At 43.3% G+C, this 18075-nt stretch overlaps 1 protein-coding gene across 2 annotated transcripts in view; it reads left to right on the top strand.

Moving 5' to 3' along the window:
* The window catches only part of MYH7B (myosin heavy chain 7B), a 52213-nt gene that overhangs the window by 11987 nt on the left and 22151 nt on the right, over window positions 1-18075 (top strand). The window contains exons 6-20 of one of the 2 annotated variants that reach the window (XM_083443953.1): window positions 367-394; window positions 3796-3892; window positions 4659-4682; window positions 6962-7054; window positions 7946-8009; window positions 8122-8220; window positions 10091-10194; window positions 11053-11191; window positions 12159-12277; window positions 12814-12963; window positions 13600-13770; window positions 14794-14973; window positions 15067-15199; window positions 15474-15550; window positions 17263-17350. In XM_083443953.1, coding sequence (XP_083300079.1) covers window positions 367-394; window positions 3796-3892; window positions 4659-4682; window positions 6962-7054; window positions 7946-8009; window positions 8122-8220; window positions 10091-10194; window positions 11053-11191; window positions 12159-12277; window positions 12814-12963; window positions 13600-13770; window positions 14794-14973; window positions 15067-15199; window positions 15474-15550; window positions 17263-17350 — 1566 coding nt within the window. The remainder of the gene's footprint in view (window positions 1-366; window positions 395-3795; window positions 3893-4658; window positions 4683-6961; window positions 7055-7945; window positions 8010-8121; window positions 8221-10090; window positions 10195-11052; window positions 11192-12158; window positions 12278-12813; window positions 12964-13599; window positions 13771-14793; window positions 14974-15066; window positions 15200-15473; window positions 15551-17262; window positions 17351-18075) is intronic. The other variant, XM_083443954.1, reaches the window with a different exon arrangement.

Below are 18075 nucleotides of genomic sequence, written 5' to 3'. Positions count from 1 at the left end.
CCAGCTAACTAGGAATTGTGGCTCTATAGTAGGGGATAGGGCTTTTCTAACCACTTTTAGCATACTTAACAAACTACAGCTCCCAGAATTCTTTGGAGGGAATCCATGGCTGTTTAAATGTGGTACCATAGTGCTTTAAATGTATGGTGTGCATGTGGCCTTAGTGGAATGTGCACACACAAAACTATGATGCCATGGACAGTGTCGACAGTCAACAGCAATTTTTCATATAGCTTAACGTTGAAAAAGCAAAGCAGTGATCAGATTGTGCTAGGAGCTGCCTGTCTGGAAGCATAATATGAAGAACCAGTGGCAGAGCCTGAAAGTAACTGTTTGCGCCTAACAGTCCTGCTTCTTGTCTTCCAGATCGTGAGAACCAGTCTATGCTCATCACGTAAGTTCTGTCTTTATAAATCCATTTTCTGTTTTGTATTGCCTGCGAGCTAGGGCACTTCCAAACTATTTTGCGGTGGGATTCAATCACATACCAGCAAATACAAGTGGTCCAATTATAGTTGACTGTGAACTCTTGTGCAACCACAAAGGCTGTGGCCTTTTGCTATAAAGAAAGTGACAGGATGCAGTGGAAAGGGTAGGATAACCCTTCCTTTGAGGCAACATCGTCGTTTAATCTCCCTGCAAAGAAATGAGGACGAATGTAAATAAACAGGTCATCTGGGAGTGCCCTTAAGATGCAAGGTCTGATATCCTTTCCTGGTCTCACAATATTGGTTATGCATGAAAAGAAACTGCAAGCGGAGGAAACGCCCCTGTCTCCCTGTTTGAGAAAGCCAAATGGTTTGGCTGCGCTGTAGGATCTTTACACTCCCTTCAGTTTGTTGCCTAAGCACAAGCACACACACACACGGCAGAATTTCTGGCTCTTACATGTCAGCTAACAGCTGCTATAGCCCTTCCAGGAGTACACTGCCAACAAAAAGTAGGGCAGAAAATTCCTCTCATTGTGTGGCTGCTCATATGTTGTTTATTTGTATTTCCTGTCTGCTTCTTTGAATGTGACTAGTTATTACTAGGGCACAAAACTGGGGTGGGGTGGGGTGGGGTAGGTCCTGTTCAACCAATCCATTTCCATAGCAAATATCCCAAGATGGCAGAGTGAAACTAAAGCAAGCCTGCACAACTCATGACCCATGAACATGACACTGTTCAGCAATGGCGTGTTGCATCTTGCCAGGTGTTCCATCACAGCTCCCCTAGGAACATCATATTGGAACATGAGATGAGCCCTTCTGGAAAGCCAGCCATCATGTTTCCCCATGTGGCCATGCTGATGCCTCTGGGAATCTCACAAGGACATTGGTGCAATAGTATTCTCCTCCTCATGTTCCCCAGCAATGGGTATTCAGATAATATATAGTCACCCTGCCTAGTTTTCATTGCTATAACCTGGTATTGTGGCTGCTATCAGACAGTAAGAAAACATGGGTTTCTTCCATTGCCTGATGTGGCTGGTGGGCTGTATTCAGCTTGGATGGTCACAGGGTGTGCAGGCCACCTGATCACAAGCAAAATATTGCTCTCTTAGAGTGACACGTATCATTTTCACCTTTTCACTTTTAACTCATAGAACTCATGGAGTCAACCTCCAAAGAAATTGGGGAGCAATGCATATGTGTGGATAAGGATGGGGGAGTAATTGTATTCAGGTTCTCATTTGAAGCTAAATCTCTCAAATCCACACTTTCTAAAACAACATGCAAACTGAAACATGGCTATGCTTTGAAATTCTCTCCCGCACACATACATACATACATACATACATACATATGCAAAGTGTGCAAAAATGGATGTGGAAAAGAACAAAAAATGCATTTTACTAGGGAAAATTGCTTCAAAAAATGTGCACATTAGTCAAAACTGCATCCAGAAATGTGTTTATTGGGGTAAATTTGCACTAAAATGCTGGTGGATTTTCATGAGGATTTAAAAATAAATAAATCACAAATTGCTGCAAAATGTGGAGAACTGATTTTAAGATTGGAAAAATGAGAAACTAGGACAAAAAAATTGACAGATCCTTCCATCCCTAGTGGGGTGGTGGGATTAAAAGAGAGACTAGAGACATGGTGTGGTTGCCCTATGAAGGATAATGACTTGAAGGAAGGAGACAAGGTTTAGCTAAGTAGGGGTAGAGAAAGAGGCAGCTGATAGGATAAGGGGAGGATAGGAAATGGCTACCTCACAGCTGCGGAGGAATGTTGGGGTGGCTGAGGCCCAATCGTAGAGGAGCGAGAAGGAGGAAGACATGATAACCGAAACAGCCATGTTGAGGAGGCTATATAAAGCCTAGTCTAGTGCCAGAACCCCCTGACGCTTGAAGCTTTGGCCATGGCCTAATTAGGTAAAGCAGGGGTTGATAGCGTGCAATGTTTGGCTTTTGTCCTACAGAGGCCTCACTCCCCCCACTGCCGAGCATGTCTCTTTGTGTGCTGGGATTACAATGGAAGAACAGCTAACTATAGGCATGAAATCAATGCCAGGCCAGTGCCAGAGGGCTTTGCAGAGAAAGGGGCAGGAGGGAGGGTGATACTAGCCTGCTGATGTGATAAGAAGCCTGGACCCTGGAGCCAGCCTGTTGGACTTGGGCCAGGAATACTTGGAGGCCCTGCTTCTATTCCACGGATGAACTAAATTTTCTCTGCATTTGTATCGAAAAGAAAGGAAAATCTATCTCCTCCTTTCCAGTAACTTCGTGAAAAGTGCATTTTCTGCTTGAGATAATAGTGAAAGTTTATTAACCACCTGTAGCCACTTCATTTTTGCCCATAGTAAAATGGCCCATTGGAAAAACAAGTTCAACTGCCTTGTTTCCTTTTCCATTTAAAGTGTGCCTTGTAAAAGCTCTTACAAGATATACACTAAGAATCTGCACTCTTTGCAGCCATGTTTAGGGAAGTTTTTAATGGGTGACATTTTAATGTATTTTTAATCTTTGTTGGAAGCCGCCCAGAGTAGCTGGGGAAACCCAGCCAGATGGGTGGGGTACAAATAAATAATAATAATAATAATAATAATAATAATAATAATAATAATAATAATAATTTGCCGTTGCTCTAGGAGCAAAATGTAGGTGCATTTACATCAGGGCAAGGGGTTGAACCTGTGATTCTTCCACTGGCATCATAATCGGCCAGCATTACTGATGGTCAGGAATGAAGGGAGTTGTAGTCCAATGAGGCCACAGGTTTCCTTATGCTCAGTGGCGTAGCGTGGGGGGTGCAGGGGGGCCCGGCCGCACCGGGCGCAACATCTGGGGGTTAGGATTAGGGGGCGCAAATCCACGGGTTAGGGGCGCAAATTACTTGCCTTGCCCCGGGTGCTGACAACCCACGCTACGCCACTGCTTATGCTTGAACTACATGTTCGCTGCTCCCTCAAAGGCAGCCCTTGCAGCACAAGGAACCCATGTGTGCCAAATCTGATATAGGTCTTTCAGCCTGCAGGTGGGGTCACATTTTCAACCCAGCAGGAACATCAGTTTCCCACACCATTTCGGAAGCAATGTCAGGACAGCTTTCCCCCATGTCACATCACCTTTGCTTTTTGGGGGGAACTTCTTCTACGCTGGACAACTCTCATTCAAATGCCCCCTGCATGCCAGATGCCACCATACCCAAATAAACAACCCTAAACAACCCTCCCCACATGCCCCCCAACTCTGCTGTATATTTCCGGGTGGGTGGGATTTTGGCTAGCTGTTTCTGTGTGCCTGTGAAATAACCTTTGACAGTAGTTGCTTCGTGTTCTTGATCTGTGTATTTCTATTACTCTAAGCGGAGAATCTGGTGCTGGTAAGACTGTAAACACCAAGCGGGTTATTCAGTACTTTGCCATTGTCGCAGCCCTGGGTGACTCTCCGGGCAAGAAAGGAGTAAGGCCCTCATTTGAAAACCTTTTTTCCCCCTTTTTCTTTTTGGCTGTTTTCTTTTGTTCATTTTTGGTTTGTTTTGTTTTGGTCTTCTTTTGTGTTTGGCAGCGTGCGTGGTGGACGTGACTTTTTCTTTGAAACAAGCAAGGCTTGAAAAAATTGCTTTGAGGGAAAAGGTTTCCTAAAGTGGGCGCTGCTAAAAACCCCAAGCAGTGGCTGCTTTACGGAATTTTTAAGTCACTGGCTTTTTCCTCCACTCCACAGTTTTTCTTTTCTGAAAATGGGGGAAATTCCCCAAGGCATTCTTGTAACTCTTTCTTTTAAGCCTTGCTTTTTGTGATCCCCTCCCTCCGTTATCTATACTGTTCCCTTTGATTCTTTTTCATCTTGTATGTTTTCTGACTCTCTTTCTTCTTCTTCTTCTCTCACACTCCTTTTTTCCTTTTTAAAAATACCCTTCTTACTTCTTGATTATTTTTGGACTTGGGTTACGCCAAAAGAAATTCACCAGCATTGTTTTCCTTCCCTGGATTTTGATTTTAACCCTCTTGCTTCTTGATGCTGTTCTTGATCTTGATCTAATCTATTTAACATATTTTAGTGGGTTTTTTGAATAATGAAAAGTTGGGTTTTTAAAATTTAAACAGTTAAGCTTTTTTAACATTCTTCTGGACAAATCTGAAATGTCCTCCTCTTTGGATAGAACTTTCTGTGAAACTGGTTTTGTATTTCTGGAACTGTAATGCTATTTTCTTATCTTTTGTTATAGCAAGCTCCTGCCACTAAAACTGGGGTAAGTATTTAAAAGAAATAACTGACTTCATGTTCAAAGGCAGAGAGATAAAATAATACCTTATTAGTTCCAAGAAAATGGTACCTGAGGAGCAGGCAACATGATCATCAGATTCATGGCAGCTCTTTCCAGTCCCTGCCTGTGGCTAGTTGGCCATATGAAGAAGCAGCTGTGCATATGATTAAACTTTTTGTGCACTGACTTCCATGTTGGACCATTTGAACATGCGAAAGGTTTGGTCTTGTGCATGGCACAGTATTTCTAGACTTTTATTATAGTTGATTGGGAGGTCTCGCGCAACAAACCAGCTTCTCCAAAAGATCAGTTTCGTGTAAGGTAACATTTGCCTTGGCCCAACATAATCTAACCTCCCTGCAAACAAATCAGGATGCATATTCAATAAGCAGATCATCCAAAGGTGCCTGCGGTGGCTGCATGTGACCACTTGGCACCAGATGCAGAGCTGATACATGTGGCAATTTTAGCTGACCACTACAAGCAGAATGATTGCGTGAATCAGCATTTCTGTCTTCATTCTAGTGTCCAGAAATATATCCTAAATAATATAGGACTTTGTTAACATACAAAGCATCTCACTAAAGGAATATTATAGGGTGCTTTCAAAAATCTTTAGAAAAGCAACAACTCTTCATTCTTTGCCTTTAATCTGCTAAACATTAAAATGTGTGTGTATTTCAATTGTTTAGATATTTAGAAGTTGTTCATTTTATTCAAGTTCTTTTGCTCTTCGCTAATAATTCAGTACTGTGGGATGGTAATCAACTAAGTTTTACTGAAAGTAGACCCACTGAAATTAATGGACCTAACACAGGCCTGATTGTTTCAGTGGGTCTAAGCTTAACCAACTTCTTTCTTCTTTGGCAATCACTTGTAGCCAAATTAGATTGTCTTCCATGAACATGGTCTTAACAGTAGGGTTGCCGTATTTCAAAAAGTGAAAATCTGGACGTTTTGAGTTATTTTTGAGGAAAAAATGACACTGCTGCCATGGGCTGCCATATGTCTGGATTCTCGTGGACCTTTCGCCAATTTCCAATCAGACACTGCTTGTGGCTGTAGTATTCCGGATATATCCAGGAAATTCTGGACGTATGGCAACCTTACTTAACAGTGAGTAGTGGATCTTACTCCCAGGAAAATGGGTATAGGATTGCATACTTAGTGCTTTCTAAGTTTCCCTTCATCTTTTAAGCTTTAAAAGCATGAAAAAGAAGAGGCGTCTTTTCTTTCCTTTTGAATGAGTGGTGGTAATATAAAATGTAAATCTCCATTTTTCAGAACACATCATTTCAATGGTGTTGCATTCCAAGCCAACACAAGAAGCATAATTAGAAGCAAACAATCCTCTGTCACTTTTGTATTAATGGCCCAGATTAACTATCCAAGACTGAATTTACACCCCACGTTTGTGGTTCAGGCTCCTATGTCCATCTGTTCATTTCTGACATACTGACACCTTCATAAGTAGCCTGAGGGTGCTTCCAGATGGAGGCATAATACTGTAAACTGGGATGTTGCACATGGGTCTTTGGCATCAGTTGTTGCTGCTTTTTTGTTTTTGTTTAAATAATATTGGATTTTCTCCGGAAAGGGCAAATCCAGATTAAAGGGAAGGCAGGGAGATATGAGCTGGTATTTTGATGACAATGACGTCATGTGGACACTGTAAAAAATGAATAAAAACAACTTCCATACTTGAGAAGTGCTGATCCCACAATAAACACCCATCTGGAAGAACCCTGATGCTTCCTTTGTATGTTCTCTCTCCCTTCTCCAGTAAGAAGCATTGTTCTCTCTCATTGCATTGCTTATATGTAGTCTCAGAACATCTCTCAAACACAGTGTTCCAGATTCCAGAATGTATGTGGCTCAAGCTGCCTCCAAAATATGAGTGGACTCTTCTAGATATGGGTAGCCAACATACTGCCCTAGAGATGTTTGTGGAGTGCAGCTCCCCTGAGCTCCAGCCAGTCTGCCTGTGGTCAAGGATGATGGGGTTTGTACTTAGACAACATTTGGAGGCTACCCTTGATTGAGGGTTAGAGAACCTTTTTCAGCCTAGGGCTGCTTTCTCTTCTGGGCAGCCTTCCAAAGGACCACATGCCAGTGATTCAGGAGGCAACTGCTGATATTGGTCAAAGTTTAAGAAAGTAATAGCATCCTCTACCCTGTGATCCTCATCTTGCTCCCATCAGTATTCAGATAAATCTGGCTTGCAACACTGGGTATTTGAACTATTCTATGTTTATGTGACCTAGGGTACCCTTGAAGATCAAATCATTGAGGCTAACCCTGCTATGGAATCCTTTGGCAACGCCAAAACCCTGAGAAATGACAATTCCTCACGATTTGTAAGTATTTTTTAAAAAACAAAAGTACAGTACAGAGCATTTATACAGGCAGTATGGTATGCATATGTGGTTTTTTTTTTTTTGGTAAGCCTATACAGTGGTACCTCGGGTTAAGTACTTAATTTGTTCTGGAGGTCCGTTCTTAACCTGAAACTGTTCTTAACCTGAAGCACCACTTTAGCTAATGGGGCCTCCCACTGCTGCCGCGCCACAGGAGCACGATTTCTGTTCTTATCCTGAAGCAAAGTTCTTAACCTGAAGCACTATTCTGGGTTAGCGGAGTCTGTAACCTGAAGTGTATGTAACCTGAAGCGTATGTAACTCGAGGTACCACTGTAGAAATATTTATGACATAATGAAGCGTATGAAACAAACTATTTCCATATCTATAAATTCTCTTATTCATTAGTTTAGCAGATTATAGTGACGTTTTGATATTTGGAACAGAGAAATCAGCCTCTGAGGAAGGGGAGTTATGACCAAACACAATATGATTAAAATGTGAATGCAATTAAAGCTGCACATTTATGTTATGGAAATAGCAAGTATGGGAAAGCATGAGGAGACTTGGGGCTGTGTGAAAACAGGTGGGGATGGGAAGTTTAACTTCTTCCTTACCTGTCACAACCCCAACAAAAATCTGAAGCTGCTATTTGCATGTCAAGGGGCAGCTCCATTGGTGCCAGTAGGAGTTCCCTTGAATAGCAACTTCGGAGGCTATAATCAGACGGCACTTTATTCCTCTATCTGGCTGTTGTCTGTCAGAGCAGACAATACTGGCCTAGATGCACAAATTATCTTACTTTGAATACAGCAGGTTTCCTCTTTAAGAGCCTGCAGGTCATAGTGAGTACTTCTATTCATTTTCCACTTTCCTTCATATCAAAACAGGGCAAGTTCATTCGCATCCATTTTGGTCCTTCAGGGAAGCTGGCTTCCGCTGACATTGACATCTGTGAGTAAATGGCTGGTGTCACATGACATCCCATGTTGTTTTTAATTTGAGCAGTTTGATAAACCCTTGAAGTAGTAGCCGCGCAATCTGATTTCTTACCTGTTGTTTCTAGATTTGTTGGAAAAATCGAGAGTGATTTTCCAGCAGCCAGGAGAGAGGAGCTACCATATCTACTATCAAATCCTTTCTGGAAAGAAGCCAGAACTCCAAGGTGAGAGGCACTAAAATAATATACAAAGAAATTTGACAATCAAGTTTGGAAAGCACAATGCAGATGATCACAAAAGAGCTGTGCTCAGTATGATATCCCTACTGAGTAGGGATGGGGAATAAATTCAATTCCATTCACATTTAAAAGCAAATGTGCACTTTTCAAAACAATGCATGGCCCAAAACACAGCTATCCTTTGAAATTCACACTTCTCTGAATTGTGCAAGCCAAGAAATGTATCACAAAATGCAAATAGTAGGGAAAAATAACATACAAAAGTGCATTATATTAGGGGAAACTGCTTTGCAAAAATGTGTATGTTATGCAAAAATCATACAAAAATGTGTATATTAGGAGAAATTTGCACGAAAATGCTGATGAATTTTCATGAGGATCTTCTTTTTAAAAAATCTCAGACTGGGGAAAAAACTGGAAACATAAGAAACTGACCCTGACAAATTTGTCCATCCTTCCTGCTGAACACTCCTAGATGCCACCAATGTCAACACACCTTATATCTGCTCAGTGCTTTTGAAATTTAGGCTAACCCAATATTTGTGACATTGGCACCGGTGCTTTGAAAAGGCTTGTGCTTATCAGTGCACTTAAAGTGAACCTTGTTTCCGAGACTTATTTATGTAAATACCTTTATAACTTGCCTTCCCTCCAAGGACCTCAAGGCAACCTGCCTATTGACTATCACAGTTGGATATAGAATATTGAATTTGGCAAGTTACAAACGGGAATTAAGTTTTAAGAATGTTTTATGTAGCCCTCAAATTTCAATTTAAAAAGTGAAAATTGAGCGTATTTGAAAGTACAATTCGAATTTTGAACATTTTATCATTATTTTTTTTGGAATTTGCTCAAAATTCTGTTTAGTCCTAAGCACCTTTTGTTCTTGGGTCCATGATTCTGAGCACACTGGAAGTTAGTTTCATTGCATATCAGTCGGATGTTTAACGTAATTGATTCAAAAGCTGTACCTCTGAGCCAGATCAAGTGATAGATCATAGAAACATAGATATGTGTGTGGGCAGACTCACACACATGTATCATCCTCTGGATCAGAACCTACGGGGGATTATTCAGATGTGTATTTGAATACAGTTGTCATTTACGTAAATGCCATTCATCGGCATGTCATTACTGTCAACAGGATGCCCATTTTGATGGGCATCCCTGTCTACATATTGATGGAACTGTGCTTGACCAGAACTGGATCACAGAGGTTTTCACTTGCTCCCTTTCAATCTTTCTCTCCCTGTTTGCTCCTACAAACCTCACACAAATAAGAGCACTGTGAGCAGGGAGGTCCTTCAGACATATTCATGTAGGACCTCTCTCTGAGAGGATGGCAAGCTTGTCCAATAATGATCCCTCCCAGTCATGCTATGATCTGCACTCAAGGCATCTTTCCAGTATGGAACCCGATGCTGTGAAATAGGAAATGTAGGCGAAACCCTTTTCCGACCGGACAGGGATTTTTAGCATAGTGTCCTGTCATGGCAGTAAGGAATCTGGGCTACGGCCTGCTGCTCTTGCTACTCGGTGACAAACAATACCTTATTAGGCAGGTCTGGAGAGCTCTACTGAGCAGTAATCTTATCTGGTGCTCACAAGGCCAAGGCTGACCACTTCTAAATCAGTCAGCGGCCCAAGGGTGTTCCTAAGATAGCTGGCGGGAGATGCAACTATACAATGCACATGCCTTTCTGGTAGCCGCGTAATGGAGACTATGTGGCCTCTGAGGCTGAAACTTCCAAGCTGATCCTTGATTCATAGCCACTTGATTCATAGTTCAAATTGGGCATGTACCCACAATATGCTGTGAAACAAAGAACGCATCTTCTGTCTGTTTCCCCCCCAGATATGCTGCTGCTGTCTTCCAACCCCTATGACTACCATTTCTGCTCACAAGGTGTAACAACTGTAGACAACCTAGACGATGGAGAGGAACTCTTGTCTACAGATGTATGTGTTAATCCACTGTGAAATCAACTGGGGGTGTCAAAGTCTCTTTGTGACGCATGGACACAGTCTAGCCTCATGAACTGCTTCCGAGACCCATTAGGTTTTTTTTTTTTGGGGGGGGGGGAGAAAATGAATATAATAAGCCCAGTTGTTTTCCACAAAGAATCCTGGAAACTGTACTTTACCCCTCAACTGAACTAGAATTCCCAGCACCCTTAACAAACTACTGTTCCCATTTGTTGCTACATAGCTAGCCATTTCAAATGGCACTGGTTTTGATGTGAATCATGCATCCTTGTCTTATTTAAGGGGTGGGGAGCCTGTATCTTCCCAAGATTCTCAGTCTGGCTCATAGCACTCTCTGTGGGATCTCTCTCTCTCTCTCTCTCTCTCTCTCTCTGCCACACCCTTCTCTCCTCACCCTCTTCTACCCTCTCCACAATGGTTCTGCCAACCAGCCTCCTAACAAAAAGTTAATGGGCTTCTAGATTTGTCTGTTTTAGATTATCTGCATGCTAGAAAATTTTATGGCAGGGGTCTGAAGGGTGCACCATGGAAAACACTATGAACTCAACTCAGATGCACAGAAAATGCAAAATAGCAAAAAAAAAACCCCTACATATATAGGCTGTTGAGAGTTATTACTTAAGTTTAATGAGGTATATTTTAGCAGTGTGAAAGAAATGCCAGCTAGACAAGCCAGTATAGTGCATTTGTCATTTGCTTAGCATTTGCATCACCAGAAGGGTGCAGCAGTCCTTCTGGATTGAGGCCAGTACATCCTGAATTCGTCCTTTTCTGTTTGTTAATGGAATGATGGCAGCGGCGTGACCACACCTTGTCTGATTCCTTCCGCAGCATGCTATGGATATCCTGGGCTTCAGCAACGAGGAGAAATATGGCTGCTATAAGATAGTAGGAGCCATCATGCACTTTGGCAACATGAAATTCAAGCAGAAACAACGTGAAGAACAGGCAGAGGCTGAAGGCACTGAAAGTAAGGGAGTTTGCCTACATTGCTGCCTACAAATCGCATTGTGGCCGCCAGATCAGTCTGTTGCAGCAAAACTAGCAGTCTGGCGGTACTTGGAAGCAGAGCCAGCAAAAGCACCTGATTAGCTCAAGCAGCTGCCAAGCCCAGTGGCATTTGGGACCCACTGCTGATGTCTATCCTGCCCTCCCCCCTTTTAAACCGTCTTACTTTCTCTCAGCGGCCATTACTTAGCTTTTTGTCAACTCAGCTTTGGGAGCATTTATGAATGTGGGAATGGCTGTTCTCTGGAGCTACCAAGATAAGCTTCTCCAGGGTCCTCATAAACTGGCTGTGGGGAGGGCACAATTGCATAGGTGCTCATTGGACAACACCTTGCTGTTAGCTCCCTCAGCCCTTCTGAAAAGACTAAGGTCACTTCCAGACAACCTGTTTCTTTGAGAATTCATCCTTATTTGTCTGTACAAAGTTTCTGGGGAGTTCTACAAAATCCACTGTTTATAAGCAATCTTTCTTATTTGCTTGCAGGAAGCTTAAACTATGTCATGGGCAAGTAATTGTTACCCCACACTTTCCAGTGCATTTTCCTGTCCCTTTCCTTACAGCAAACAATCTGTTTCTTTGGGAGGGGGGTGAACAAGAGTGGTATAATCCACTTCAGTGGCACAACCTGAACCTGCCAGTAGGCAATTGAACTCCACCAGTATAATGTTAGTCTGGGAGCAGTCATACAAATTTATTGTGGCATCATCAGCTTTTATAGACCAGAATGCACATGTGTTAGGATTTATAAATCTCTGATCTTATTATTACTACCTGCTGGAGCCCAAATTGACCTGCCTTTAATTGGCTTGAACTATAAGCAGTTCCTGCTGGGTGATGGCTCTTAATCAAGGGGTTCTAAATTACAGAAACCCACATTTATTTCTCATCAAGACCACTTTCTTATTTATGATTTTTTATTGAACTGCAGGTGCCGATAAAGCATCTTACCTCATGGGAATCAGCTCAGGTGACCTGATCAAGGGACTGCTCCACCCTAGGGTGAAAGTTGGAAATGAGTATGTGACCAAAGGCCAGAATGTGGAGCAGGTGAGCTTCTTGGACTGTACGGCTTGGCCTTATACCTCCCTGCCTCCAGTTTCCCATAGGACCTCTTAGCGATGCACCTGGGAGAAAGGTTGTGCATCTTAATCTCTGTGTTAAGACGTGTCACTTGTGGAAAATATATATTTCAAGCAAAAGAGTGGTGGTCACTTAAATTGCCTGTGCTTAAATTATCAAATAGCAGCAGTGACACATGCAGCCTGATTCTTGGCATGTTTCCTCAGAATAAAGCCCAACTGAGTTCAGTGCGCATATGCACAGGATTGTGTCTTTAGTTATCCAGAAACTATTTCATCAGTGTCAGCTGAAACATACTGATTCTATTTTATAAATAGCCTCCCTCCCTTTTCTGTGCTTGACCATGTCGCCAAGCACAGTCAGCTGGGTGGCATATAAATAAAAAAATTATTATTACTATCATCATCGCCGTTGTTGTTGTTATCATCATTATTGCTATGTAACACCATCAGAAACGAACAAATATAAATTCTGACCAATTATCGTTACATAATTATTTGCAGGTTGTGTATGCAGTGGGAGCCTTAGCCAAAGCTACCTATGATCGCATGTTCAAGTGGCTGGTTTTTCGTATCAACAAAACTTTGGACACTAAGCTAGCCAGGCAGTTCTTCATCGGAGTTCTGGACATTGCTGGATTTGAGATCTTTGAGGTGGGTTTGAAAACTAGCCCACATTTTGCACTGTGTAATGGAGGGGAAGTGTTGCTAAGAATGAAATACACATGCCAAACTGCTGCTGACGTCCTTGCCCAAAGAAAGTTGCTGGCAGGCTGAAAGAGATATCGTGAAAATTCAGAACTCATCTGAGCTATAGAATTGGATCCAGTTTGGTGAGGTTGTTGAGAATTCTGCATTAGAGATCATACCTAGGGTTTCAATACACCTGGCACGCTTGGAGCTCCAGGTAACCTGGTTGTGGCGCGTAGCCATTTTCATTCAGTTAACTATGGCATTCCTGTTCAACCAGGAATTTATGTGTGGGGTACAAACATACTGGCCAATTGTACAGTGGCGTAGTGTGGGTTGTCAGCACCCGGGGCAAGGCAAGTAATTTGCGCCCCCTAACTCGTGGATTTGCGCCCCCTAACCCTAACCCCCAGACGTTGTGCCCGGTGCGGCCGGCCCCCTATGCACCCCCCACACTACGCCACTGCAATTGTCACCAGATCTGATCAACAGCTGGGAAGCGATGGGTGGTTTTTACTCTTCCGAGGCTACTGGTAGTGGAGTATCTTGAGTTGGGCAGTGAAGTCTCCAAGCTCTTAGGCGTTCACTTTCTGCCTGCAGTTTAACAGCTTTGAACAGCTATGCATCAACTTCACCAATGAGAAGCTGCAACAGTTTTTCAACCATCACATGTTTGTCCTGGAACAAGAAGAATACAAGAAGGAAGGAATTGAGTGGGTCTTCATTGACTTTGGCCTGGACCTGCAGGCTTGTATTGACCTGATTGAAAAGGTAAGAAAAGGCATGATTGTACAACTAATATGGCTGGTTTTATATATGTCATTGAAAAGGTTGAGTGATAATGGAAATGTGGCTACATCGGTTCTAACGTCCTCTTGTTTCTAGCCAATTTGCCAGATGAGTCTGGCAGGCCAATACTTTCACAACAGAGCAAAGTAAAAATTAATTTCCTTTCTGTTGTAACAAGGTTTTTACATACCTTTGACTGAAACCTGGTTCCATTCATTCTGGCTAGGGGTTCCGGCTTGCTGAAATTGGCCTCACTGTAAGAGACACTTACTTGCAAGCTACAATGTGAATTTAAAAAGTGATTTCCAGTAGCAAAGGAACAATTGAAACATTTCACTTCCACTGGCAACTGATTTATTTCATCTTCTGAAAACTTATCATGGCTCCTTGTTCCCCAGTTCTCTTTGGGAAGAACAACATAAAGTAAAATTAGGTTGGAAATAATGTTTATACTGCTTTTTTCATGAGGCAAAAAGGAACCATCCTCATAAAATTATGTTCTACAGCTCCAGGGTGCTGCATTCTTCTACTGAAAACATGGTAAATAGAACACCTTTAGAACCAGGACAGGGGCAAGCAACCATTTTGAGCTGAAAGAAAGTGTGATCAAATCACTATTCAATGTGCACATACGGTAATACAGTGGCCTGAAAAATTAAAATCACTTTACCAACATGGTAGCACAAAAGCATTTCCCCCATGGCATAGTTGTTTGCCATCCTACTGCACAAGCTTGCTTTCACACGAACAGTATAGCAATTTTGAGGGGAAGCATTATTTTGTGGTGACTTTTCCACTTCCTGGAAGCACTTTTCCCCATCCCCACTCTATGAATGGATTGAATATGGTTTTTCTTATACTTTGCATGCTAACTTTAGAAGCCTTTTTATAACATTCATCACATGGAATTGGTTATTGCTTAGACTATCCTCCTCTCACATAGGACTAAAATTAACACCAAGTGAACTTGCCTCCAGTTTGTTGATCATTATCCTTTCCTTGCAGCCAATGGGAATCCTCTCCATTTTGGAGGAAGAATGCATGTTCCCCAAAGCCTCTGATATGTCATTCAAGGCCAAACTGTATGACAACCACATTGGGAAATCACCCAACTTCCAAAAGCCACGGCCAGATAAGAAGCGCAAATATGAAGCCCACTTTGAACTGGTGCACTATGCTGGAGTGGTATGTCTTTGTTTCCCGGCTCCCATATACTGGGTTTTTAGTGTTGCTTTTCTGCTTTCTGCCTCTGTTACATCTGGTTTTGCTCTTTGGCAGGTGCCCTATAACATTGTTGGCTGGCTAGACAAGAACAAAGACCCATTGAATGAGACAGTGGTAACCATCTTCCAAAAATCACAAAATAAGCTGCTGGCTACTTTATATGAAAACTATGTGTCCTCTTCTTCAGGTGAGCGGCATTCCCATCTGTGCCAAACAAAGCACTAAATACAGAATTTGTAAGGTTATCTGAAAAGCCAGAAAGTGCCCAGGCTGACCCCTGCGTAGCTTCAGAGACGTGTAGAGTTCAGACCATTCTCTGGGCCTGGGTATTCAATAGAGCTGGAGAATTAATTGTCCTATAACTTGAGCGATAGGGTTGGTCTCGCAGCTCTTGGGAACCAACCAAGGACCTGAACCAAATGAACACCATTAAGGCAATAAACTGACATTTTGTTGGGCAGATGATGCAACCAGGACAGGTGGCAAAGAGAAGCGCAAGAAGGCAGCTTCGTTCCAAACTGTGTCCCAGCTGCATAAGGTAAGTGTCTGCCCACTCCCCATGGTAAGCAGAACTGCTGGCTAGAATTTCACTTGCCTCTCTCTGTGTATACGCACGACACTTCTTCCAGGCAATAACCTGAACGTGAAGTCTTGGAACACCAGGCAGACACTAAGGACTTTTGGGGCTTAGTTATTCTTCCCTCAGTTGACCCAGAGCGCTCTCCCCTTTTGAGAACATTATTGCTCAGGAATAACAGCTGTAACTATCCCTGTATTGCCAGCTCTTGGTGATCATCGTATCAGCATTTGAATAGGAATAATGCTAGAATGCGGAGGAGTCAGGTTCCATTTGTAGTAAAGGTAAAGGTAAAGGGACCCCTGACCATTAGGTCCAGTCGTGGCCGACTCTGGGGTTGCGGCGCTCATCTCGCTCTATTGGCTGAGGGAGCTGGCGTACAGCTTACGGGTCATGTGGCCAGCATGACTAGGCCACTTCTGGTGAACTGAGCAGCACACGCAAACACTGTTTACCTTCCCACCGGAGCGGTACCTATTTATCTACTTGCACTTTGAGGTGCTTTCGAACTGCTAGGTTGGCAGGAGCCGGGACCAAACGAGAACTCACCCTGTAGTGGGGATTCGAACCGCCGACCTTCTGATCGGCAAGTCCTAGGCTCTGTGGTTTAACCCACAGCGCCACCCGCGTCCCTTCCATTTGTAGTAGAGTAATGCTTATTTCCCCCCCTGTGATGTCTGCACTACATGGTTCCTGTCTGCTTCTCCGTTGCTGAGGGAGAGGCAGTTAAGACTTGCAGTGATGTTTAGATAATTTATTACATGAACATCACTTTAAGTCTGTGCTACTTCTCTTCTCCTCACTCTTGACTGCGGGAAGGAGAACCCTTGGGAAGAAGAAAAGAAATGTGGATCTTACAAGGGTCGGAGCAGCAGGCCCTTGGCCTTTTCCATGTTGGGAGAGGGAGTTAGCTGGACACAACACTCCACACACTGAGCCACTTAGCAGAGCAGCATCCATCTGACTGAGAGACAGTGCTTCGCAAGTGAATGATCCAGAAACCACAAGGTTAAAAGCAAAGAGGGTTAGGAATGGTTTTAGATTGCAAGGTAAACTGGGCATGTGCAGAGTACAGAAGCAGCAACATGTTATTTAGCAGCATTGATGGGGCAGTAGTGGGTTGTTGTTTTTAATAGACTGGATGGCCAAACTAAATGTGCCAGTTCTGTTTGCTTAAAGCAGACCTGCCCCATTCACATAAAAAGTGGGAGTGCTGTGGTGGGGGGGATAGAGGGCTGTGGTCAGGAGGGAGAGGGAGCGGCCCAATTTTCAGAGCCCCTTAGAGGGGAGTTGAACCTTCCCCAGGCCCACCACTTAACCTGTGCATGGATTTTAATTGCTGCTCAGTAGCAGGCTACATGCTTTGTACACACAGTGTCCCAGAATCACTTCCCAGAATCTCCAGATAAAGGGATATAAGGGAGCAGGTTTAGGCAGGAAATAATAATCTGTGCCTGAGGCCCCTAAAAGCAGCTGCCAGCTTTGGGTGATGGGGATACCCAAAGTCAGGCCTCAAATGCAGATCATCATCATGGGACAGGCTTCTGTGAGAGGATATCTGCATCCTAAACTGCAGAGGGCTTTAAAGGTTAAAAGGAGCTCCTTGACTTTTGCTCAGACGTGGACTTGGGGGAGCCTGTGAAGTGACTTAACCCTGTATGTCTGCCTTATAGGAAAACCTGAACAAACTGATGACCAATTTGCGTGCTACCCAGCCTCATTTTGTCCGCTGCATCATCCCCAATGAAACAAAGACCCCAGGTACACAACTGCAAAGAGTGCACTCCGTCTGTGAGGGATTAGAATGACCAGGGGGAAGTCTGCAGACAACACTCTTATTATTATTTGTTTGGCATCTCTCTGCAGCTTATCTGCTGTAGACAATGCTTCAAGCCTCATACAGGTTATAAACAATAGTACTTTGGCTCGAATTCTAGGTTTGGATCCAGAGTAGAGTTGTGCTCTTGTGATGCCACGCTGGAGGAAATGGGGCTGTGTGCGGAGGGTTATTTTTGCTGATTCCTCCTTCCTCCTTTGGCCCTGAAGGAGTTGCTGTGGAGGATTGGGAGACCTTCTGAAACAGCATGGGAGGTGGTGCTGGGGGCTGCTGGGGGACGGGAGAATCAGCCTCCCCCCCTTTCCTCCACAGGGAGCCTTGGGTGGACTGGAGCCCTTCCTGCAAATGGAAAGAGGTCTTCCATTCATGGAAGTTCATGTCTGGATCCAACATATAGTGTGACTTTGCTCTGAATAAATATGCTTAGAATTGGGCTGTAAAGGTATCCCTTTCCCTTTGCTCTGTTCCTTGTTTTGCATTCTGCTACTACTACTGTTTAGCTTTGTAGCAGGTGTGTTTGTTGTTTTTCTCATTTCTCTAGCCTTGCGTGGATGCAAATACGCCTACGCTGGTGGCCAAAATTGTGGAAACCTTTTTGAAAAAGTGTATTTCTGAGGTTTCATGGCTCATAACACCACTTTTTTGGGGA

This window comes from Podarcis tiliguerta, assembly GCF_965153285.1.
Source record: "Podarcis tiliguerta genome assembly, chromosome: 6".
Classification (NCBI taxonomy): domain Eukaryota; kingdom Metazoa; phylum Chordata; class Lepidosauria; order Squamata; family Lacertidae; genus Podarcis; species Podarcis tiliguerta.
The sequence above is the reverse complement of the archived record's forward strand: the minus strand, read 5'-3'. Positions and strand labels throughout refer to the sequence as shown.